The sequence below is a fragment of the Pipistrellus hanaki genome (assembly GCF_964339955.1).
Source record: "Pipistrellus hanaki genome assembly, chromosome: 8".
NCBI classification, from domain to species: Eukaryota; Metazoa; Chordata; class Mammalia; order Chiroptera; family Vespertilionidae; genus Pipistrellus; species Pipistrellus hanaki.
In genome coordinates this window covers 44,651,308-44,678,007 of record NC_140510.1, presented here as the reverse complement: position 1 = coordinate 44,678,007, position 26,700 = coordinate 44,651,308, and the positions used below count along the sequence as shown (strand labels likewise).

Below are 26,700 nucleotides of genomic sequence, written 5' to 3'. Positions count from 1 at the left end.
AAATTCATAAAGATCTTAATGAAATTCTGATTGAGTCCATTAACACTCATCTAGTTATGTTTCAGTAGAAGATATAATAAGCATGTTTATAACTAAATAAGTCACCCTGTCTTCTCCCTCTATTGCATCATTTTATGTTAACTCTTAGGAAATAGTTTCTGGAAAGATAAGAGGACATTCCCCTCATGACAATAAATGCAATAAGTACAGTTCAAATTGTTTTCACTGAAGGCTGTTGCAAAAATTCTACAACCTGTTTCCCATATGCCAATGAGCTAAGCGTCTCATTTAAAAATATGACAATATTAAAGGTTAGAAGGTTGGCAAACACCATGTTAAAGTTCTAAGGATCTGAGTCAGTGACTCAGGCAGAGAATGCTACAGCTCTTCATCGGAGTTTCTGCCCCATTCTCAAACCTGGACTCAATCACGGAGATGTGAGGAACTCATGCACTCTACTCATCTTATTGCCTTCCAGGAGGCACCAGTAAGACGGCAGGACACTAATCAGAAACATTTGAACTTCAAAATTATGTAGAGAATATTTACTTACTGAGAGTGAGACCCTCTTCAAAATGCCAAACCCATTCACACTTGGTGTATAATTTTTTTTTAAGACTGAGCTTTCTTTTGCCAGTATGACCTAATAACTCCATAGATTTCAATATTTTAACCAGTTTAGTGCAGATAACTGAACTAACTCAGTAAAAAAAAGAATGCTGTTGAGGGAATTAGAATTTTCTCACTGGCTACTCATAACTCTCTTCATAAGATGAATAATAATATTTAGTTACTAGGGTAAGTAGAACTTAGAAAAATTCAAGTGATGGAATTCTAGCTGTAATGCATATTCAAAATAAAGACTAAAATGTAAGTTTTATTTTTAACATTATTGCCTATACAATTCACTTGGTAAAAATTCTCAGGCATTCAAATGAACAAAATAATCATGCCATTCCAATATATATTATTGTAAAATCTTCACCTGAGGACATGCTTTGAGAGAGGAAGGAAGAGAAGGAGAGGAAGAGGGAGAGGGAGAGAGAGAAGGAGAAGGAGAGGGAGAAGAAGAGGGAGAAGAAGAAGGAAAGATTGATGTGAGAGAGAAACATTGATCAGTTGCCTTCCATACCTGCCCTGACTGGGGATCAATCCTATAGCTTAGGCATATGCCCTGATCAGGAATCAAATCAGCAACCAAGTGAGCCACTCTGGCCCAGCTATACCCATATTTCATTTTTCCTTAGTCACCATGTTATGCATGGTGTTCTAACTGAGTGAAATGACCTCACCCTTTCCTCTGTAACATAAATAGTTAAGAATAAGTATCTTGCCAAAACTGGTTTGGCTCAGTGGATAGAGCGTCGGTCTGCGGACTGAAAGGTCCCAAGTTCGATTCCGGTCAAGGGCACGTACATTGGTTGCGGGCACATCCCCAGTAGGAGGTGTGCAGGAGGCAGCTGGTTGATGTTTCTAGCTCTCTATCCCTCTCCCTTCCTCTCTGTGGAAAATCAATAAAATATATTTTTTTAAAAAAAGAATAAGTATCTTACTCACTTTTTTTAGATGCCTTTGATATTAAGTAATTTAAACATATCCTTTTGGGAATTGTTGAGAAAATAAGAATAAAGTTTTCAGAAGTTTCAAATTCAACATATTTTCACCATTAAAATCCAAGCGTATTGCCCTAGCCCAGTGGTCCGCAAAACTCATTAATCAACAGAGCCAAATTTCAATAACGATTGAAATTTCTTTTGAGAGCAAAATTTTTTAAACTTAAACTTCTTCTAACACCATTTCTTCAAAATAGACTCGCCCAGGCCGTGATATTTTGTGGAAGAGCCACATTCAAGGGGCCAAAGAGCTTCATGTGGCTCTCGAGCTGCAGTTTGCCCACCACGGCCCTAGCCGGTTTGGCTCTGAGGATAGAGCATCAGCTTGTGGATTGAGAGTTTTGATTCTGGTTAGGGGCACATGCCCAGGTTATGGGCTCGATGCCCAGTATGGGGCGGCAGGAGGCAGCCGATCAGTGATTCTCATCATTGATGTTTCTCTCTCTCTCTCTCTCTCTCTCTCTCTCTCTCTCTCTCTCTCTCTCTCTCTCTCTCTCTCTCTCCCCTTCCTCTCTAAAATAAGTAAAAATATTTTTTAAAAATCCAAGCGTATTTTAATGTGCTATATAACCTGCTAATAGGAGGACCAATATTTCAAATTATCTTTACTGTAGTCAAATTCTTTTGCAACAAAGATTCTGGATTTTTCAGTATGCTAAGCAAACATGTTTGAGCAAAGGAGAAGAAAAGACTTTAAAGTAAGCTATTCTCCCCCTTTCAGCAGGGCGTGAGACCATCTCTCCAGACCATGCAAATTTACACAAAATGATTATGCTTATCAATCAGATGACCCAGTTTAGTTTTTTTCTCATCCAAAGCATTGCAGAGAGCTAAATAAACCACAGAACAACCTGATTTAGTCTACCTTGCCCCCTACGGACTTTTCCAGGGCCCACTACTAATCTCTGTCTCCAGTCTTGCTTGAAGACTGCATTCATTTTCATAATGAATTTGATTGTACAGGAAAAAAAAAAAATAAAACAAGCAGAAAGAAATCCCATCCTGTAAGTCCCCCACTGTTCTGGACAGATGGCTGTGCCCCATCTCTTAAGCTCTAGTCCCATGGCTACGACTGTCGTCTAGAAATATTTACAACATATGACTAAAATGCAAGATGTGAGATGCTTCTTGAAACGAAATTAATTCCCCCAAAGAGACTACCCATCTGAATTAATTTATCATTTGATAAACACTTCTTAAGCACCTACTGTGCACGAGGTGCCATGTCAAGCGTATCCCTTTTTCTCCTCATCTACCATTATTCTCAGAGTGATCGAGAATTAACATCATTGAGTTATTATTATACTTCACCACAACCAGTTGCAGAATTGTATGCATAACTTTCATTGTTCTTATTCAATTATGCACAGTGGGTATGTTTATGGAGCAGGTGTTGCTGGGCCAGGTGATATATTGGCAGTCTGCCCTCCAAAGTGGCTGTTACGCTGCCACAAACAGTATTATGAATGCTCTTGTTTGCTTGTATTCCTGACAGCCCAAGTATTATGGTGACAGGTAGCAATGAAGTAGAGGGTATAACTTCTACAATTAATAAAAGGACGGGGCTCGAGCCATTTCAGTTAGCTATTAAAGGAAAGGAGACCTAGAAGACTAGAATACTTATACAAAACTGGATTACAACTTACAATATGATGATAATAAAATCAGTTTCCCATACTATCTTAAATGCTTTGTAAATGTAATTTTAATAGTTATATGTTATTCCACACTATAGCTATATCAAATTTACTTAATTGATTTTCAGTTGATTATTGTGATAAAGGATCTGAACAGTTTTTAAAGGCCTTCAATATACACCACACAATATGTTTGCACAATTGTATCCTTTACACTTCCACCAGCATGCTAGCAAAGTGTGTCTTTTCTACAGCCCCTAGACTCTATCAGAAGTAGCTTCATTTTGTTTATACAAACTATTTCCACAAGACACACTTGAGTACTTGCCTTGGAATTTTATAATCATCTCTTTGCGACATTTCTTTTACCTGCAGGCCTTGATACTCCATGAAGAAAGATCTGGAACTAAATCTGATCTTTCAGGATGAAATATTTGATTCATATGACTTGAAAATTCCCAAGTTCAGAAACCAGCATGAAAAAATGCACTGGGCATATTAGTATGTGCCTCAGTTGAGTAAATTCTACCGGTGTACACACTACTAATTTTCTACTCAACATTCTTTCTTCTCTACAGAAACTTTACATCATAGAGGGCACAATGTGATCAACTCAAATATATTTTCCAGCTTCTCTGCAGATAGATGAGAACCATGAGATGCAAACAGAAGCTATTGGGTAGGGCATCCCAGAAAATTCTTTTTGCCCTTTTGCAAAGAACTGAGCCATGTTGGCTGGAGCTCCAACAGCTATTTTGGGACCATGAAGAAAAACAACTAAGAGAAATGAAGAGACTCTGTCTTGCATGACATTCTTGATGTTCTGAACCAATGCTAGAAACTGCTTATCTCCCTGGACTTCTGGTGACATGAGGAAAACATCTACCTATGGAAATCACTTCATTTCAGTCTATTTATTGAAGCAGAGAACAACTGCTAACAGATGCACTATTCCAGAGTATTTGTCATCTTTGTGGGAGGGGGTGTAAACTTTATATTAGCAGTTGAAGTTATAGTGGGTCCCTTTAAATGGTATAGTATCGCTTCCCTCCAGATCCATTCTTCATCCATTTCCACTATGTTCTCTGCCCCAGAAGCTAATGTATATGGACTACTCTGGCTTCCAGTGGTTTGGCCAATAGAGAGCTCTGGCAGGAAATCAAAAGGAAGGGAGTGAGGACAGAGAAAATACTCTTATTTCCCCACTTCCCTTGTGGGGTTGTCTTTTGTAGACTGTGTCCTTGATGGGAGGTCAACTCGTTTCTCAATATTCCTATATCCACATGGCTTGCTCCTTCTGGGTTCCAAATGCCACACTCTTTCCTCATCCATTTAGGTAAGTGTGGTTATAGCTCCACTCTCACTAGTCCCTAGGGTGCTATACTACTATCCTTTATGGTTTCCATATATCCTTCCCATAGTCTTTAAAAAGAATTTATTTATTAAACAATGTCCAATTTATCCTAATTTGAGTGTATAATCTATTTCTTTCTGGGATTCTGACTGATACAGTTCTTGTTTTATATACATATTAGGGGCTCGGTGCATGAAATTTGTGCACGGGATCAGGATTGTCCCTCAGCTCAGTCTTCACCCTCTCCAATCTGGGATCCCTCTCACAATCCAGGACTTTTGGCTCCCAACAGCTCACCTGCCTGCCTGCCTGCCTGCCTGATTGCCCCTAACCTCTTCTGCCTGCCAGCCTGATCACCCCCTAACCACTCCCTTACAGGCCTGGTCACCTCCAACTGCCCTTTCCCACTGGCCCGGTCACCCTAACTTCCCTCCCTTGCCAGCCTGGTCATCTGAACTGCCCTCCTCTGCTAGCCATCTTTGACCACATGGGGCAGCCATCTTGTGTGTTGGAGTGATGGTCAATTTGCATATTACCTCTTTACTATATAGGATATATAGGTTTTTTTAGGCTTTGAGGAAAGGTCATACCTGCCTATCTCCTAGTTTCTATATCAAAATCAAGAGTGTTAACTTTAACAGAACAGGCAGGCAAATACTTTTAGGGGCTGAGCAGATTCAAAGGAAATATGTAAAATGTTAAAAATGGGAATGATGAGGCCCAGATGGTGTGGCTAAGTGGTTGACCATTGATCTATGAACCAGGAGGTCACAGTTCAATTCCCGGTCCAGGCATATGTACCGGTTGTGGGCTTGATCCTAGTATGGGGCCTGCAGGAGGCAGCCAATCAATGATTCTTTCTCATCATTGATGTTTCTATCTCTCACTCCCTCTCCCTTCCTCTCTGAAACCAATAAAAAATATATATATTTTAAAGATGGGGATACAATGGAATTTTGAAAATTAATTTCTTAAATGCAGAGACTACAGTCATTTTACCAATGGCGGGAGAGAGGACAATTATCTGTCAATGAACAAAGAGGGCAGACAATGTGATGTACTTTTTCCCCAGTGCCTCCCCAGTGTTAAATAGGAGCTGCCACATGAAGCCGGGTTCCATTCCTGGGCTGAATGAGAGGATGCAGGCCAGAGCAAAGAATGAGCAGCCACAAGAGATGAGAAGAGCCCTGCTCCCCAGATGGCAACCCAAACTGAAAATTAGAAAGCAGAGCTCCAGGGCGATGCTGTGAGCTGATCTACTCTGGGCCTGGGTGAAGATAGCAGTGACCGACACACCGAGCAAACACTTTGTAATTTGATCCTTGGAGACTGGGAGTGGATCCTGGGAGGTTCTGTCCCCCACCCTTACCCCAAACATTCAGACCCTGTGTAATGAGTTAGCATGTGAACTGTCCTTTGCAGGCAAATCAGTTAAGAACAGAAACAAGCCTGGAGCTCTTTGTACTTATCTGATGTCTGCCCAAATGCAGAGTTCCACATTTAAAGTTGGTGTGTGCCCATTGGGAGAGCCCAGCCATTGTATCCGGGCACAAAGACCTCTCCTTTGAAATTAGGATAGTGTGTAAACTCATCCCTTAAGAGCTTTGTAGATCTCCTGCATTTGTTTCTTGGGCCTGTTTGAATTTGTTCTTTTAAATAGGCTGCTTAGAGAAAATGCCTGGCACCAATTTAATTGAAAGGGATATCATTAATTTCTTCCTTTAAAAAGGAAGGGTCCCTTTGGGAACACTGAGTCTTCGTGTATATTAGGTCAGACAAACGCAGCCTAATGTCTGGGGAGACTGGCTGTTCTAATTGCTCACTGCTAAGCAGCCAAACACACCCTTTTGAATAGCAGAGAAAGAAAATGGGGATCTTAGTTGGTGGGAGCTCTAAATAACCCTCACACCATTTAGGTGGATTAATGAAACATAGCTACCTCCCATTCCACAAATTGTCAGACACAGAGAATGCCAACAAATTGTCCACTCTTCTTAAATGTGATAAAGGTTCGAGGTGATACACTCTTGAGACTTGTGGTGACATTGAGGACAAACCCGTACAATTTATAAAAATTTTAGCACACTCCACAAGACTTGACAATTTGAATGAGAAGAAGGGAAGAGTTATTAACTAGGAAATTAGGTACTTTGGGAAGTGATTTGCAATTAATGAATAAGAAATCGCAGCAGCAGCAGCAGCAACAGCAGCTATCATTTATTAGGTGCCAGGCTCTATTTTCATGTATTGAGCCAATATCCAGGACTCTTATTTTTTGATGACAAGTCCTGACCAAGGGTTCCTCAAAGCTGCTAGAGAACACCCTACCTGGTTTTGCTCAGTGATTAGAGAATTGGCCCTTGGACTGAAGAGTTGCAGGTTCAATTCCGGTTAAGGGCACATGTCTTGGTTGCAGGCTAGATTCCCGGCATCTGGCTGGGGTGTGTGTAGGAGGCAACCAATTGATGTGTCTCTCCCACATTGATGTTTCTCTCTCTCTCTCTCCCCCTCCCTTCCATTTTCTCTAAGAAAAATAGATAAATAAATGGGGAAAATATCCTCAGGTGAGGATTAGCAAACAAACCTGCAAGAATATTACACACACACACACACACACACACACACACACACACACACACTCTTAAGACCCTAGGAATGCACATCACAGAACGAAGAAGTTTGATGTAATAAAAGGCTTACATACTAACAAAGCACTGAAAAAATGGGCAAAATATGTGCGAGTGGAAGGGTCTGGGGATGATAGCAGGGCTCAGGAAAGCTCTGGTTTAGGTAGAATATGGCCACTTGTAGGTGATTAGGAAGTCCCTGTGAATTGCTCTTAGTTGGGAGAAAAAGTGCAGACTCATTTAATATTGATTGTTAATCTTGAACTTCTCCTTCCTGTAATTAACCTAACTTCATTTTCACAGTTTTATATGAAATATATGTTCCCTTTTTATAAATTACAAGCAATTTTAATCCAAATCCAACAGTAGTCCTAGCTAACAAAATGCTTACACCTAATCTAATAATCCCCTAGGCATGGCTTTATGTCCCTCACTTTGCCTTCTTGCCTTTGAGCCTAATCAGACTAGAGTCTGTGAAATCCTAAACTGATCAATGAACAAACAATTAAATAACTTGGGCATAATGTAACAGACTTCAGAGTCTACAGCTGCACATAGAGTTAAATGTTCGACCCATTGAGGTTTCTATTTTTCCACACGCCTTTGTGGAGCAAAGAGAAAAATGCAGGTCAGAGGCTAACACAGCTGACCACCCAAAGAACAGTCAAGAAGAGTCTGGGCCCGAGAGCTGCTCTGGAGGCATCACGTCCTTGGTTTCTCCCTGGAACGCAGCTCTGGGTTGAATTCTGCGTTGACCAAATGGGACTCAGTATTCTCTTCTGTAAAATGAGAAGGTTGAGCAAAACGATTCAACCAGAAGTCCAGTGACAGAAGAATGAAGTTAGAAAACGGGTTTATTGAATCCGTTTATTGTTTATTGAACAACAATAAAAATAAATACATTAACCTTAAAAAAGCAAAAAGACAAAAAGAAGAAAATACTAGAAACCAAAGAATATATGCCGAGTGATTTCACCTATACAAAGCTGCAAAACAGATAAAAGGAAACTGTGACATGTAGGATGCACACTTGGGTGGTTACCTCTAGGGTGGAGGCAAGAATCACATCAGGTAAGAGTATGCAGAAGGCTCTGTTTGTGATCTCAGCTGCAGTTATAGTTCAGTAAACTGCTCGTCTCTGTTTAAACATTTTTGTTTTACTGTAGGCATGTTACATTTCAGAATTTTTATAAAATGCGAAATACAAAACAAGCACAATCTCATATGTGAGCTTTTTCAGGTGTGAAAAGGAAAGAGGCAGAGGGCTGGGAACATCTTTCTCACTGGCCAATCCCTGGTCCTCCTTCAGTTCTCAGCTTTGGTGAGAGCCTACCTGATCCTTCTTTGCTCCTGTGAGACTATAAATGCATCCCTGTAGTAGCGCAGCTCCAGGGCTCACTCTTATCAGCACCCTGCTCAAAGGAGATTTTATTTCCATTTCATTTGCCCATTTCTCCTTTGGGCAAACTTCATAAGGGCAAGCCTGGATCCGGCTCCCTTATATATCTTCGGGACCCAACATAGCGTCTGTCACTTAGCAGCTGCTCAGTAAGCATCTGCTGAATGAATGAGTAACAAAGATGCATTTCACTCTCCCGGACCTCTGTGAATTTAAATCAATAAATTTTCTTGTTAAATACTGTTTTTACTGGAAATAGATAACCCCAGAGTTTTCCTGGTCATTCTAGATGTTCTGGTTACTTAAAGAGAGTAGTAAGTAGCTAGGAAATAAGAGAGTCAAATAAAAATGAAAACTGCGAGAAAAGTTTAACTATGGTTCTACACATAGTCATATAAGCAAGCCCCTCCCACCCCCATTTATTCTGAACTGTCTACCTTGCCCCCCTGTAACACTTAAAATTAATTACACTTACTTTAGGGAATATGCTCATGTCACAGTTTTCATGTGTTCAATTACTGAACAACCCATTAACTTGTTCCTCTCAGCCTGTTCTCACTTTCTTGGATAGGAAGTGGGTGGTAGGATAAGATGGGTGTCAGGCTTATTTAAAAACATTTTCTCCCTAATTATATAAGTAAAAAATTAATTACTGCTCTACAAAAGACACGTCGTTAAGAGAATATTTAAAAAGCCTACACTAGGAGAAATATTTGCAAAACGTATATCTGACAAAAGACTGGTATCCAAAATATTCGAAGAACTCTTAAACCTCCAAAGTAAGAAAACTAACACAATTTTAAAATGGGCAAAAGATCTAAACATACACTTCAGCAAAGAAGATACACAGATGGAAAATAAGCATATGAAAAGATGCTCCACATTATACATCATCAGGGAAATGCAAATTAAAACAACAATGAGATATCAACACACCCATTAAAATGGCAAAAATCCAAAACACTGACAATACCAAATGCCTGTGAGGATCAGGATCAACAGGAACTCTCATACTTTGCTGATGGGAAATAAAAATGGTAGAGTCACTTAAAAGACCATTTGGCAGTTTCTTATAAAACTAAACACAGTCTTACCATATAATCTAGCAATCACATTTTTTGGTAGTTACTCAAAGAAGTTGAAAACTTATGCATACACTAAAACCCGCACACAAATGTTTATAAAATTTTTATTCTTAATTGCCAAAACTGGGAAGCAACCAAGATGTCCTTCAGAAGGTGAATAGATAAACAAAATGTGGTACATCCATACAATGGGTTATTTTCAGTAATTAAAAAAAAAAAAAAAAAGAACTACCAAGATATGCAAAAATAAAGAAAGATCTTAAAGGCCGATTGCTAACTGAAAGAAGCCAATCTGAAACAGCCATATATTATCTGATTTCACCTCTCTGACATCCTGGAACATGCAAAACTATTAAGATGGTAAAATCCAAAACCAAAACAAAACAAAAAACAAAAAACAGCAGTCGCCAGGAGCTCAGGGGGAGGGAGGGGCTGAAAAAGGGATGAATTTATGGAGCCAGAGGATTTTAGGCAAATGGAACGATTCTGTTTAATACTGCAATGGTGGACATATGTCATTACATATTTGTCAAAACTCACAGACTATACCGCTATTAAACCCTAGTGTGGATTACGGACTTTAGTTACTAATAATATATCAATATGGTAACAAATGAGCCACATTAATGCAAGATATTAATAATATGGAAAACTGGGGGGAGGGGGGAGGTAAGGGAGTATATGGAAACTCTACTTTCTGCTCAAATTTTTTAAAACCCAAAACTATTAAAAGTTAATATAGTCTATTAACTTAAAAAGAAAGAAAAAACACTTAAGAATTTATTACTCCCTATCTTGGAAAACAAGCAAAGGTAAAAAGAACAGTCACTCTGCTCCTACCATTATACAACTGTATGTTAAAGTTGAAAAGAATCCTTTGAAATGAAACTAGGACTCTTAACTAGGCAGCTAAGGTTAACAGGGTAGTCTATATAGCATGTGTGCTGTTTCAATAATCAAGTTAGAAAAGAATTTAAAAATAAAATTACTCTTGGCACGCTTCACAGTCATGCCATCAACATTCAATTCTGGAAGCCAAGAACCCCAACTTGACTCACACATCCCCACCCCCGCACCTTGTGCTGCTTGTCAGCTGCACGCCTGATGTCCTGGGTCAACGCCAGAATCTCACTCAGCATCACAGAAAGTGTATCCTGACCCAGTGCACTCAGGAAAGCACCAGAAAAGTTCCTGCTGTACTGTCCTCACATGTTTGAAAGTAACAATCTAAGCAGAATAATGTCCGAAAACTCTCCAACTTTGTAACGTGCTTTAATAAGTTGCAGGAATGAGAATAGAGTCACAAGACTTTCCCTGAGGGATGTGGCCTCAGGGATGACAAATGACCTCTATGGCTTCTAACCAGCAGCTCTCCCAGTTGTAGCCATCTTCCTCTCCAGCCTCAACTCCTCCAGTGAGGTCAGAATCCCACTGCCTCCGCTGGCTGAGGAGTAGACACTGTGCCAACCTATGCGGGCAGCCTCCCTTCTTATCTTCCAGATCCTCAAATCTCAGGGAAAGCAGGGCACCAAAATGAGTCTTTCCCTCTTGGGAGGTATCCTGCAGAGTTCCTTTAGAAAGTCACAGTGTTACACCCAGGTCTCGGTTAAGGTAAATGGCTGTAACTGCAATCAATGTCCGAAGTACGCTGTTCACAGTCTCCAAATTACAAAATATAGCAAAGCAAAACAAACAAACCCAAAACCAAGACCTAGTAACAATTAGAAAAGTCTCTTAAGCAAAATAGGTAAGGTGTATGATTCACATAAACAGGACTAAATTAGGGATTAAATTTAGGATTAGAAGAGCTATAATCCCTCTCCTTCCATCCTCTGCCCTCAGGTCCATAAGGCTCAAACCATACACTCCTTATGCTGGCCTTGCCTAAAACCCTTTGCAAAAAGCCAAGGAGAAAACATTACTGTAATGACATAGCTATTAGAGATACATGTAAATATTCAGATCTGGTGGGATGTAGAGCAATTTTGCTTTGCAGGAGGTGGGCAGAGGCAGTAGAGTTTATAAAACAGAAATATCTTTGAAGGGTAATAATTCCTAATAATTGTAGAAATTGAGACACAGAGTCTGGAACACTTCCTTCTTCTTCCTCTACAGCAAAGTTACAAGTACCTACAAGTACAATTTGTTCTTGACAACTTCCTGAGGATTTAAATAAGACCACATGACATAAATAAGGACACTCTGTGAGTTGTTACCAAATCTGCTTTGGAAAAGAACAGCTGCAAAGACCAAGATTTTTGGATTGCATTAGTCTGCTAAGTGTCTTAGTTCACTTCCTGGTCTGTAGTAGGTGCTCAATAAGTGTTTGTTGAATGAATGAAAGAAAGAACGAATGAATAGAAAGCTATCTATATAAAGTTCCCTTTTTCTGATTCAATGTAATACCATCTAGATGGAGGGAGGGGGTCTAGATCAGAGCTTCTCAAAGGATGGTCCCCAGATCGGCAGCATGGTATCTATCTCCTGGGCACTTGATAAACATGCAAATCCTCTTCTCTCCCACCTCCCACCAGCTCCCGCAAACTCAGTAACTATGGCATGGGCCCAGCAGTCTGTGTCTGACAACCACTGAAGTTTGAGAACCACCAGATCTAAAAAGATCCTTTGACAAGATGTTTTTCCACCTCCCCATGCTAAAGGAAAGAAATCTATGCCTGTAACTACCATCTCATCATCTCACCGAGAACAGTCCAGAGGCTAAGGCTTTATCAGACTCACTACCAATTCACTCCCTGGTTTACGGTGCATCTGGCGGCATCTAGGCAAGAAGAAAAGATGCCTCAGCCCCATGGAAGCAGAAAAGAGGGGGACCCAGAGCTCCAGAGACTATCCACGTGTGATAGTCTGGATAATCCAACAGCAGCCTGGAGGTCTGTGTGTGGCCTCCCCTAAGGCACTGGGTGTGAGGCAGAGAGGCCCAGGAGCACTTCCTTGTGTAGGGTTTGGGTTCCATGTGCTTCCCCAACAGGAAAAAGGTTGCCTTTGAGCTCCGCAGGAGGAACCTCTCTCCCTGTCCAGCGGGCGACAGCTGAGTCCTTTATGATCCCTCTGGCTGCTGTTTGGCAAACTTCTCGCAACCCCTTCCACACACAGGCAGCCTGTGTGAGGCGATTTCTGCAGCACTAGCCAAGGCTTGGTCTTGCCTGACATAGTGGTCTCATTTTTAAAAAACGGTCCCCCCCCCCATGCAAGTGCAACTTCCAGGATTATGATAGGGTGGCCAACTTGTCCCAGTTTGCCTGGGACTGCCTTGGAGTTGGCACTGAAAATTCCACATCTTGGAAAATTCTTCAGTTCCAGAAAAATTGAGATGTTTGGTGACTCTAAGGATGAAGAGTTCCAAGGATCAAAAAGCTCAAGTTAGCCTTCTGATGGGTGAACTTAGGCCAAAATCAACAGAATTTATTGACGAGCATTAAGAAAGGTGAAAGCAAATAAGGGAATTGATGGCGTTAGAGAAGCAGATGGGTGAATGTGTGTGTGGGTTGCTCAGCGGTGGGGTGGACAGCCTGGGCAGATCTGACACTATTAAGGTGACCAGACGTCCCGATTTTTAACAATTTGTCCCGCGTCCTGCAGTGTGGGACAGGGGACAAATTGTTAAAATCGGGACTGTCCCACCAAAAGCGGGACGTCTGGTCACCTTACACTAGGTGCTTGTGGCTCTTCCATAACCCAGCGCTCTGCATGCCCACAGGGCCCCCTCCAGAGGCTGGTATAGGACTGTTTGCTCCTCAGCTCCCTAAAAATGCACAATGTTTCATCTTTTTTTTTTTTTTAATATATTTTATTGATTTTGTACAGAGAAGAAGGGAGAGAGATAGCAAGTTAGAAACATCGATGAGAGAGAGTCATCGATCAGCTGCTTCTTGCACACCCCCTACTGGGGATGTGCCCGCAACCAAGGTACATGCCCTTGACCGGAATCGAACCCGGGACCCTTCAGTCCCCAAGCCGACGCTCTATCCACTGAGCCAAACCGGTTTCGGCACAACGTTTCATCTTTAAGATGCGTTATAATTAAAGTTAGTCTTAGTACGTGCAATGACTTTTACTTACAAAAAGAAATAGAAATAATTTATACACCTGTAGACGGGACGATCCCCAAGGGCAGAACTGCCTTATTCTGGTGAGGTATCACAGGAAACCCAGGGCAGGAAATGGAAATCTTTGAACAAGCAGGTCGCAAAGTTACACTCAAGCTTGTGCACTTTACACTAAGAAAATAGATACGATTCAGCTGTAAAAAAGAAGGATCTCTTACCCTCTAAGACAGCGTGGAGGGACCTGGAGAGTATTATGCTCAGTGGAATAAGCCAGTCAGAGAAAGACAAGTATCACATGATCTCACTCAGATGTGGAATCTAATGAACAAAATAAACTGATGAATAAAATAGATCCAGAGATACAGACCATGGAACAGACTGGAATCTCAGAGGGAAGGCTGGGATGAGAGGTGGGGTGTGGAGAGATAAACTGGGAAACTTATAGGCATATATACATAGCCCATGGACTCAGACCACAGTGTGATCAAGGCCTAGGAGGAGCAGGTGTGGGGTAGAGAGGGTGGGGGAGGTCACTGGGGAAAAAAGGGCACATCTGTAATACTTTCAACAATAAAGATAATTTTAAAAAAATGAAAAAAGTTAAAAAAAGAAAATGGAGATAAGGTACCTAACATTTGTCAAATATTTGTCAAAAGTTGGCACGTAGTACTTCTGTGAAAGTTTCCTTTCTTTTAAATATATTTTTTATTGATCTTACATGGAGAGGAATTGAGAGGGATAGAGAGTTAAAAACATCGATGAGAGAGAAACATCGACCAGCTGCCTCTTGCCCACCCCCGACTGGGGATGTGCCCGCAACCAATGTACATGCCCTTGACCGGAATCGAACCCAGGACATATATTTTTATTGATTCCAGAGAGGGAGAGAGAGGTAGAAACATGAATGATGAGAGAGAATAATTGATTGGCTGCCTCCTACATCACCCACAATGGAGGGGGTGGGAGGGTATGTGCCCTAACTGGAAATCAAGCCACGACTTCCTGGTTCATAGGTCAGAGCTCAACCACTGAGCCAAGCCAGCTGGGCAACAGAAATTTCTGACTGCTGTTCCCTGGTTTATCACCATGCCTAGAACAGTGACATGTGGTCTACTGTACGGGCCACGGCTTGTTATCAATCCAACAAGATGAACAAAGAAATAGAGAGTAATTTAATTTAGAGTAAGAAATTTAGAAAAGTTTTTATCAATTTTATATTGACACAACACATTAGTGTGCAACTATCTAGTAAATTATTATAAAATTATCAACTGTAAATTGAAAATGAATACAATAAACCCCAAACTGGTCTTTCAAAATAGTTTGAGAAGTGCTGGCCCAGAATAGTTCTTGGCACTCAGTGTTAATAATTGTTTCTTGAATAAATAAATAGAACAAATGCCTGAGGAATACATTTTTACACAGTAAAATCAGGTAAGATCTGTGTATATGTCTGTCAGTCCAGCTAAATAATTTCACTGCTCGGAGTAGGGGCAAAGTGATTCGTATTATGCACTTCCTGGGTATGCTATGCTTTTCTCCCCCATGTAAGGCTTAAATGGACCAATTGAGAGACTTCTGAGACTCTGACTAAGTGGCTGATGACAGCCTTTGTCCAAGCCCCACATTTGAACACTTCTTTGTATGTCTGCCCTGAGCAGAGCTGGCCTGACTGAGTAACTTCAGATTACTTAAACCCTGCCTCCTCTCACACCCCACTGGACCTGGTATATAGAAAATAACTATAGTACAAGGCAGGATGTGGTAAGTACCATAAGAAATGTCAAAGGGCACGAGGAGGGAGCCACTGTGGATTCTGAAGAATGGAGAGGACTGTGAGAGTGAACAGGAAAGAAGGACCGGTTGGGCATGAACAAAGTCACACAGGAGAAAAAGAACACACTGGGCATGCTTGAAGAATAGAGAATAATTTGGATATTCTGAAGCACAGAATGAGAGAAAGAGATCAGTAGAAGGCAGTACTAGAAAATAAGATTCGGACCAGAACAGATACAGACTTGAATGTCATACAAAGAAACTTAGAGTTCTTAACATCAAGATATTAAGTTCTATTAGAGTTCTTAACATCAAGTTCTTAACATCAAAGAATCTGCTTAAAAAATGGGCTGAGGACTGAATAGACATTTCTTCAAAGAGGACAAACAATTGGCCAATATACATATAAAAATTCATTAATCATCAACTTAAAGCCACAATGAGATATCACCTCACATTTATCAGAATGGCTGTCATCAATATATCAAAGGTCAAGTGTTGGCAAGGATGTGGAGAAAAGGTATTGTTGGTGGGATTGCAAATTCCAAAAATCTGTATGAAAGTCTCTCAAAAAATTAAAAATATAACTATCATATGACTCAATAATACCACTTCTGGGTATTTATCTGAAGAAATCCAAAGCATTAATTTAAAAAGATACATGCATTCCTATGTTAAGTGCAGCATTATTTACAATAGCTAAGATATGGAAGTAACTTAAATGTCCAACAATAGATAAATGGATAAAGATGTGGTACATACACACAATGAAATACTACTTGGCCATTAAAAATAATGAAATCTTGCCATTTGCAACAACATGAATGGGAATAGAAGGTATTACCCTAAGTGAAATAAGGCAGAAATATCATATGATTTCACTTATGTGGAACCTAGTGAATAAAATAAACAAGTAAAACAGAAATGAACTCATAGATTCAGAGAACTAATGGTTTCCAGATGAGCGGGGGCTGAGTGAAAAGGGTGAAGGGATTAAGAAGTACAAATTGCAGTTACAAAATAGTCATGGGGAGTATAGTCAATAATATTGTAATGACTATGCATAGTGTAAGATGGGTACTAGACTTATTAGAAAGATTGCCTTGCAAGTTATATAAATGTCTAACCACTATGCTGCATGCCTGAAAATAATATAATTTTTTATTATTGAACCATGACTTCCTGGTTCATAGGTCAGAGCTCAACCACTGAGCCAAGCCAGCTGGGCAACAGAAATTTCTGACTGTTGGGGCAATAGGAATTCATTGAAGAGTATGAAGGAAGGAAATGTGATGATCAGGGTATGCTTTAGAAAAGCTCCTCAGGCACATGTGCATAAGAGACATTGAAGGAGGAAAATAATGAAGGTAGGAAGACCACTAGAGTATAAAGAGAAGTTATGGAATGGTGGCAAATTCAATAGAAACCATCTAGGTTGGAAGGAAGGAATAATTATGACAGGAAAGTGCATATGAGCCATTTATAGCATATCAAATGTGAAACAGTAAGTTTGACTTTATGGGTTACTTTCCTAAAGATTGTGAAAAATAACTGTTAATGATCATGTCCTGAGATAGTAGTAGGGAGTAATCCAACAAGTTCTCTTTAATATTTAGCTCAAATACAACATATGTTAACTTCTCTTGAACTATCCCACTAAAACGTAATGCTTTACAATAGGTATTTGATTCTTTATTATTCATACTTATAGATTAATTTTTCATTTACATAATATCAATAACAAAAATTACCACACCATAGACATTTTGCTATGCCCTATACTTACTAGTATATTAGCTAATTTATTCCTCAGTATAATCCATCAGCTATAAACCACTACTTCCCTAGCCCTAACCCGAACCCTAACCACTACTTCCTTCATTTTACATATGTAAAATAAGGTAAGGAATTTTGTAACTTTATTAACATACACAAAAGAGCAGAGGTTTGAATCTAGGCAGATCTGACTTCAGAATGTGTGCCTCTGACTAATCAACCATACCTAAACATTTCTTTTCATATGTATTTTACAGTTACATATATTTTAAAGAAGAATGCCAAAAGAAACAACAGTCAAAATGAAACAAATTGCAAGATGATAGATTTAAATCAAAACATACCAATAATCACACTAAATGTAAATGGTCTAAACACCCCTAATTAAAAGATAAAGATGTTCTGTTTGGATAGAGAAAAACATCAACTAAACTCTTACATAATGGATTTTGTTCTACCACAATGCATTTTCCCAAAATTTTCCTTTTTTTGCACTAATCCTACCTCTACCTCATGCTGGCCTTATTCCTGAACAGCCTGACTGTGGGGAAAATATTCCCTTTGACAAGTTTATCACTTTCTCTATATCCGTTTTAAAAGTTCTGCTATGATACACTCATCCTCTCTTGTCTTTCTCCAGAACTTTAAGTTCCATATGGACAAACATCCACACACTTTTTTTATACATTTCCCACTTATAGTACTACTTTTTCACTGAAAAAAAAAAAAAAAAAGACAAGGAAGCAATTTGGACAGACCTGAGAAACTACTGCATATTTCAGAAAAATAAATAAGGCCGGCAGTAAGTTGGTATTTTAAGTTGAAAAGTTTTTTTGGAATGACATTGTCCTGAGTATCTTTTGGTTCATAAATATTTCTGACACTCACGCTTCTATTTAATTTTCCAGAAGTACTGATTTTAGCCACATATAAGCCCCCCAAATGACTTTTACCATAGACCAGTGGTTCTCAACCTTTCTAATGCTGCAACCCTTTAATACAGTTCCTCATGTTGTGGTGACCCCCAACCATAAAATTATTTTCTATTTAGATGGTCACCTAAGACCATCAGAAAACACAAATATTTACATTACAATTCATAACAGTAGCAAAATTATAGTTATGAAGTAGCAACGAAAATAATTTTATGGTTGGGGGTCACCAGAACATGAGGACCTGTATTAAAGGGTCACGGCATTAGAAAGGTTGAGAACCACTGCCATAGTCTATAGAAAATCTTTTAGAAAAGGGGCCAGAAATAGTTATTTCTCAAATAACTGTGGCAAGATATTTGCATTCATGCTGGAAGAATGGCCATGTTGACAGGAGAGCCGACCTACTCACTAAATCCATATTCTTTACCAAGCCCTAGATGTTGGCCTTGAATAATCTGCTCCACTGAAAGCTGGTCAGCTGTTTGTTTATCTCTCCTTTAACAAAATCAAGTTTTAAGCAGTTTCATAGTGTAAGATTCTTACACCTAAAAGGAAGAGTATGGCATCTTCTATCCATTTTTTCTTCCTTCAGAAAAGTAAACTTACATGACATGGGTAGTGGGCAAACAGCTTCCAGTCTTCATGGCTTCCCAAACTTGAAATTTGTGTTGACACTAGCTCATATTACTATCTTGAGTCCTGCCTTCGAGGCAGTACTGCCCACGTAACTCACTAAAAGTGCTCAGGCAGGCAAAAGGTAGAAGTAGCAAGTAATTAAACTGTTCCTCTTACCAGCTTTTGCAGGGTCTCCCCTCGAGGGACTCGGTCCTGGGCGACCCGGAGCAGCATGGCATGTCCGAGAAGACGGCAGATCAGTCCCAGACGCCGAGTGCTTCAGAAAGACCCAGTAAGAAAAATGTTATTTTTATCCACTGATAAGACCACTTCAAGGACATGGCTTCCATTTAACTAAGGGGCCCCTGACCCTGATCGTATGGGGAGGAAGCTAAGTATTTTGGGGTCATGTTATACGTTGCCGTGGTCTCCGTTACAATTGAGTGGAGGTGCTCTTCTCGGGGACAAATAGTAGCAAAGTCTTGACATCCTTTACTTCATTCATTTACTTTTTCCTCCGAGCACATTAACCTGGCCCCTTCTTCAATTAATTATAGTCCAGAATATAAAAATAGCTACGTGCTGATTTTCTCCTCTACTTAATGTTTATCCCTAAGAAAGAAAAAAGAAAACCTATAGGAAGGTATTAATCTACTTAACATTTCTAAGTACATCATCCAAAGGATTTTGTTTTTTTAATCTTACATATGCTCAGCAGAGTTACTGGCAAAAACTGTACATTTTCTTCATTTCATCCTTTCAACATCAAATAGTAGGCAGCAAAAATTGGATCAGACTTCAAAGCCTGCTGTGGGCTCCAAGTCACAGAGAGACGCCTCCATTTCACATATTGAATTCAAGCAGGATATCAAAGTGCTACCAAAGAACCTCGGGTCCTTGCTCAGAAAGAGGCTCTAACATCTGTAGAGAGTGGAGTGCACAGACAAATCACCTCGGGGAGCGGCTAGCATTTATTCTCAGCAGCGAATTCCAGGCTTTTGATTCTCTCTTCACTGTACCTCCCTGACTCTCTGCTGAACCAAGTTCTTTAGCGAGCTAGGCTTTTGTCTCAAAGACTTCAAAATATCACTAACAGTTCTGTGTTCGGATGGCTGGACCGAGCAGCCACGGACAGACTTCAGACCCAACTTGGATGAGTCTGAAATAAAGATACACAGTTACTTCGAAATTGAGACATCCAGCTACCTTATTTGGAAATCCTGTGAAGACATCATACTCTTTTGGAGAACTCGGGGCTTGTGAATGCCTAAAAGCAAAAATAAAAATAATCATAATTTTTAAAAGGCTTGAAAATGATAATTTAAAAAACCCAATAACTTAAAGAGATTGGTTTCATTAAGCTCCCAGTGCTTCCCATCCCAGCCCTTGGCTAAAAGGGATGGCGTGGCTCCTACATCCTCAGTCAGCCCCGAGACCCTAAGACCCAAGAAACTGCCCTTTCTAAAACTGTGTGACCGAATTCGGTGTATTTTCTATCGGGCCTTTACAAACGTTACCAAGAAGCCAACCAAGTTAATGCCAAGCATGCACTGCCCACCCAGCACATTGATCACTTAGTTAAAATAATTCAAAATAGATTCTGTAGTCAAATAAGTTTGGGAAATGCTGAGCTGAGCAGAGTTGAAGAGCTTTCCTTACTGCAGGCATGTTCTTTTACATTACCACATCATGTCTGGATTTCTAAAGTAGAGTGGGGGAGTATGCAGGGTTTCCTAAACTAATTTTACCAAGAAACTCAAAAAGTGATAACCTATTAACATCTATTAAAATACTTGTTACTCGGAGCAAAGTTTGGGAAAAAAATCAATTGTGCCGCATTTCCAATCTCTTGTAATTGGAACGTATTGTATCAAGTGTGATAATCATCACACACTGTTAAAATAGAAGCCGGCTTTTACAGTTCGTTTCAGGGGGACCCAGCAGAGTGGGAAGCTGACTAGGGGGAGAAAAAGCTGGGTTCTGAGCCCAGGCCTCAAGATTCTGGTTTCTCTCTCCCTCTCTCTCTCTCTCTCTCTCTCTCTCTCTCTCTCTCTCTCTCTCTCTCTCTCTCTCTCTCTCCCCTACACATATACACACAAAAGCAAAATTTGTGACTGGGTAAATTTCTCCAGTATTTTGGGTTCTAGTTCTCCTCATCTATAAAATGGATCGAGATAAATTATTCCTTAGGTCTCTTTCAGTTCTATACTAATAATCGTATTCTTTATTTAAACTGACAAACTAATTTTCTGAGAGCAGTCTTCCACTATGGAATGCAAGCTCCATGAAGTCAGGGACTAGATTTGCTTTATCAGATCTGTATCAGCACCTAACCCAGTGTCTGGTACATTATAAGTGGCTCAATAATATTTGACAAGATGTTGAATGAAAACTAGAATGACTAGTGGACCTCCAAAATATGAGATATGAAGATTAAAATTAATTAGCAATTATATGGCACTCCATATTTTAAAAATGCTTTCATATCTCTAATGAGAATTTCACAACCATTTGAGCTAAGTGCTTTAATTGTCCCTATCACATAGATGAAGAAACTGAAGAGGGTGAGGAATTTGCCCAGGGATCAAGATGACTACCTGGTAGAGACAAGACAATGACACCCTGTTTTTCTAACTACAACCCTCCGCTCTTCCTCTGAACCATGACACCTGCCCTTTGGTTTCTGTGCATCAGCCCAAGGGACTCATTTCTGTCAGTCTAAGTAAGCTCCAGTGGCTGTGGGGCCCCTACAGGAAGGATGGCCTCTGATATCCTCTAGGAATCCTGTTGAGACTTGGAAAAAATCTAAGGAAGATAGTTTGATTGTTGAATTACTATGGGGTCTCCAATTTCTGCCGATCCTGCACCAACAAAGAAGCAAACCCCTTAGGAACTCCTCTAGATTGCACGGCTTTTCGGGATTCAAAGGCCAGAGGCCGACGCTTTCAATGCTCCATTGGAAGTCAGCTCATCCGTTTGACGCCCTCCTCATTCAAGCCTTTGGGAAAAGCTAATGCAGCTCAATGTAATGCTTGTATGTGTTACTTGGTTTGAAAAGGTGGAGGAGGGGAGGGTAGTTTCCACAGGCAAGTAGATGAGAGAATAGTTGATTAAGCAAAGTGAAGCAGGTTTCTTTCCTGAGAGGCTTTCCAGAATTTTTAATTTAATAATATGCACAACGAAACCCCTGAAGAGGAAAAAAATGGGCAGCATTTCCCAGATGCCATTTCAACAATGGAACCCTTCCCCACGGAGCATGTCGGGGGCCCATTGGTTCTTATAACACGTCTTAGGAAACATCGATCTGGGTAGTGCTTATCTGAAACAAAGTCCAATTTGCCTTTAAAAACGGTATAAGTCAATATTCTTCAAAGTCTGACTACTTGAACTCCGCAGCAGTGTCATGCGGTGTGTTGCCATTTGCCTCCGAGACTTGAGACTGGCAGTGAGTGGATAATGCTTTCCAGGGAGCCACAACCAAAATACGGAAACGCACCACAATAACTGGAGTACATGGCATCAGGCACCCGGCAAAGCCTGGGTACATGGATAGCTCGTGTGATACTTCCAGCAACCCTGTGAATTGATTTTATTTAATTTAACTTGAATCTAATCAGAGCTTTAAATCTGATTTGCCATTTACCCAAAACACAGGTATAAAGGACACACTAAGACCACAAAGAATCAAGCAGATAAATATAAAAGGTGAGCTATTTTATGAGGACAATTGGCTTGACCTCTTAAAAAGTCAGTGCCATGAAAAAGGGAGTGTTGTATACCAGGAGAGGTTTAGGGACATAACAGTTTGATGTAATGCAATGTTCTAGATGCAAAGAACATCTTAGAACAATTGGGAACATTTGGACGATAGACCGGTAAACAAATGATAGTAAGAAACTGTTTGCTTTAAAAACGTGATGTTGTCTTGAATCTGTTGGGAAAAACTTAAAAAACACATGCACACAAGAAACACTGTCCTCGGCCTCCATTGGGAATCACATGCTACACTGCAGAAGCAGTGCCTCTGGTTATTGAAGGGCAGTGAATAGCAGGTAGCTGTTTGTCTATCAGCGCTTCACTGCATCGTTCTAGGGCTCCTCCAGCCTCTCTGAAGCCACAACTGAAGTTTCAAGCACACTGCCTCCAGGGCCTGGCTGCTTGGCTGCTCGGCCAGGCCACAGTCAGTTCATTGAACCGTAGGTCTAGGGGAGACACAAACTCTCAGTCACTATTGAGAACGCTTCTGCTGGGCGTCTGCCCTGAAAATGTCCCCAAATGAAATTCCTGTCTAATTCCTTCTTCTGAAACCCTGGTCCCAATGTGGCCGCATGAGTGGCAGAAAGAAGGCTGGCTCCTGCGAGCAGGCTGCTGAGAATGCCTGGCATCCTTCTTCTTCTGCAGCAAAGGTCCACGGGGCCAGCTGGCTTGGTCATGCCGGGCTGGCGGCACGAGGCAGAGTGCCCAGGGACTGGGTCTCAGCGTTGCCGGCTCCAAAATTCAGTTTGCCGGTTTGGTGAGGGGTCATGCTTTTGGGGGGAGCTGAGTTACACTAACTAAACACAAAAGAATATTTGAAAGGTAGAATGCCAGTGAGTGATTTCTACATTGAGCACAATCTGGACTGTACTTCCCCCCTCACTGGTTGGCTGACATACTCTGGAGCATGAATTACACATGAAATTATAACAGAGGAAGCAGGGTGCTCATTGAGCTGGTCTTGTGACTGGCCTCTTTGACTTTAGAGTTAGATATCAATAACTTTTTTTCTTGGATAGGAGTGGAGACACACTGGTTTTTCTCTGGTTCTCCGTTTCCTAAACTTCATCTACGTTTCTTTGTGCAATTTTTATTAACTTTGATAAAATTTGCAACATTATGCCTTATCTTTGATCAATTTTAATTTAAAATGGCTTCTAGACAAACTGAGAAAGCCATTAGTTGTTCACACTTGAAGGCGTATTCTAATTTTGAAACAGGATAGGTTGCAGCTAATTCATTGTGGGTTGATTTTGTTAGTTTCCCTGCTGTCTCCAGATTTGGGAGTCGTTATTATATACTCGCATCTTGATAGCCCTGGGAGAAAGGCTCACCAGCATAACCAAGCAAATTTGTTCCTGCTTCTTTGATAGGTCTGAAAAAATACCATGTACATGGAGCTTTTAATAAGAGGTAAATTTCTTATTCCCATGAAGCAGTGGTCAATCAACTCTGCAAAAGGTATGCTCAGGCCAAGAATTTTTAACATAATAGGAGCCCCTTGAATAGCAAGGAAAGCAAGCTTTAGTTTTTTTTCTTTGTAATATATTTTATTGATTTTTCACAGAGAGGAAGAGAGAGGGATAGAGAGTTAGAAACATCGGTGAGAGAGAAACACCAATCAGCTGCCTCTTGCACACCCCCTACTGGGGACGTGCCCACAACCAAGGTACATGCCCTTGACCAGAATCAAACCTTGGACCTTTTAGAGGCAGATTAAGTTAAGCCAAGCTAAATCTGCAGATACCCTTTGACCACTAGCCTGCTGACTTTTTACTTACCTTGTATCTATTGAGTTAGTAACAAGCCCTTTGAGATTCTGAATGATTATGAGAATGATGTATATTATGTGTGCAATATAACATCCTCAATAACCTCATGGACACTATTCACTCATTCCACAAATATTTGCTGAGCACATTCAATATGTCTCCTACTCTCATCGGGGATATAGCTAATCCAAGATCACTAAGCTCACAAGAACCTACATTCTAGGTGAGGCAGATAATAAAAAAAAAATAACTAAGTAAATATGAAAGCATATTAAATAGAAGTGCCAAAGATGAAAATTAAAGCTGGGAAGGGGTATGGGAATTGTTCAAGGCAGCATCTGCAATTTTAGCCTAAATGGCTACAGAAGGTGACATCTGAGTGAGGTCCATAATAAATAAATGGGAATTGATGTCTTTGAATATGTTTTTAATCAAAAGCTCTTAAAGGAGAAAAAAGCACTATGTGTTATGGCACACAGAGGTCAGAGGGCTGTTGTCAACACTTGGTAAAGGTTTAGCAACACATTTCATGATATATATTCATGATATACAAATACATATTCATGATATATTAATTCCAAAGAACTTGGATTCCCAGATAAAATACAGGACACCCACTTAAATTTAAATACTAAGTAAGCAATGCATAATTTTTAGTATATATTTTTTTCAAATACTTTTTGGACATCAAAAATAATTGTTGCTTATATAAAATCCGCATTTAAGTGGGTATCCTGCATTTTCATTTGCTAAATGTGGCAACTCTAAGTTGGACAAATTAACACTACAGCTCCTTCATCTGCAAAATAGAAATACAAATTATTGCCAAGCTGGGGGAAAGAATTACATTTGTTCTTTCAGGCAGAACAAAATAAAAGCATAAGACAAAGGATTTTTAAAGGATTAAATTAATAGAGGTACACACGGTCAGAATGTTGAAATAAAATACTTACCGTATTTCCGGCAAATAAGACGACTGGATGTATAAGACGACCCCCCTAATTTTACAGTTAAAACATAGGTTTAGGCCTATATTCGCTGTATAAGACTACCCCCCACTTCCGAGGCAACACCAGTTCTTTTTTTAATAGACCGCCTCTCTGACTCTGGCCAATCTGAGCAGGCTTTTTTTCGTTTCAAATGTCGTCCTTTATGCCGGAAAATACGGTAGTAAGGTGTTGTACTTATTGTTTATAATTTTGTACTTCTGAAAGACAAATCCCTGTATTTGGGAACTTCAGGCTTGAGAGAAGGGAGAATGATAATGTCAGCTATCTGGAGTACTTCTTCTGTAACCTGTCTCTCCTTTGGGTGGGATCACAAGGTAATTTGTGGGTTGAGTTACTTTTGAGTTACATTTGTAGCACTTTAAAGATTGAATTAGGCCCTGGCAGGTGTGGCTCTGTTGAAAGGTTGCTGGTTCAATTCCAGGTCTGGGCACATGCTTGTGGTCTTGGACTCAATCCCTCATAGGGGGCATACAGGAGGCTGCCAATCAATGTTTCATTCTCACATTGATGTTTCTCTCCATCTCTCTCTCCTTCCCTTTCTCTCTAAAAATAAATTAAAATCCTTACAAAATTAAACAATAATAAAAGAGACAGGTTATAGATCTGCAGAGGCAAAGAAAACTTCAGGGACCATTTATTACATACTAGAGGTCTGGTGCACAAAATTTGTACACAGGGGTGGGGGTAAGGTGTCATTTTCAGAGACAGAGGAAAGGAGGGAGTGAGTAAGGAAGAGAGAGAGAGACATGGATGTGAGATAGAACCTCAACCCACAACCTGTGTATATGCCCTGATCAGGAATCAAACTTGCAATCTTTTTGTGCACAAGATTATGCTCCAACCAACTGGAACACCCAACCAGGGCTTTCTGAACCATCTGATTGTCAGTTGTACCTTATACTCCTTTATCCTTACATATTTTCATGTGTGTTTCTTAAAAGCAAGGTCATTCTCTTATCTATATACATAAAAGCCTAAACAACCAGCCGACCAGCCAGTAGCTATGATGTGCAATGACCACCAGGGGGCAGAGGCTCAATGCAGGAGCTGCTTGGAGATAGAAACTTTGCAGAGTGCCCTCTTGCACTCTGGGACCCCTCGGGGGATGTCATACTGCTGGTTTTGGCCCTATCCCTGGAGGCCAGGCCTAGGGACCCCACCTGCCAGAGGCACCCTGCTCACTTCGCAGATACCCTTTGAGCCCTGATGCTGCCCCCAGGTGTGGCTGGCCAGGGAGCGACCATGGGGGGTTGTCTCCAGGTTGTGTCTAGCCTGTCC

The 26,700-nt window shown here is 40.4% G+C and overlaps 1 protein-coding gene across 1 annotated transcript in view; it reads right to left on the bottom strand.

Moving 5' to 3' along the window:
• Positions 1-26,700, bottom strand: part of MYO3B (myosin IIIB) — a gene marked incomplete at its 3' end in the record, with an annotated part of 334,099 nt that overhangs the window by 55,302 nt on the left and 252,097 nt on the right. The window contains exons 30-31 of the mRNA XM_084892298.1: positions 20,091-20,151; positions 19,062-19,161 (exon numbers count right to left, since the gene is read on the bottom strand). Coding sequence (XP_084748424.1) covers positions 19,062-19,161; positions 20,091-20,151 — 161 coding nt within the window. The remainder of the gene's footprint in view (positions 1-19,061; positions 19,162-20,090; positions 20,152-26,700) is intronic.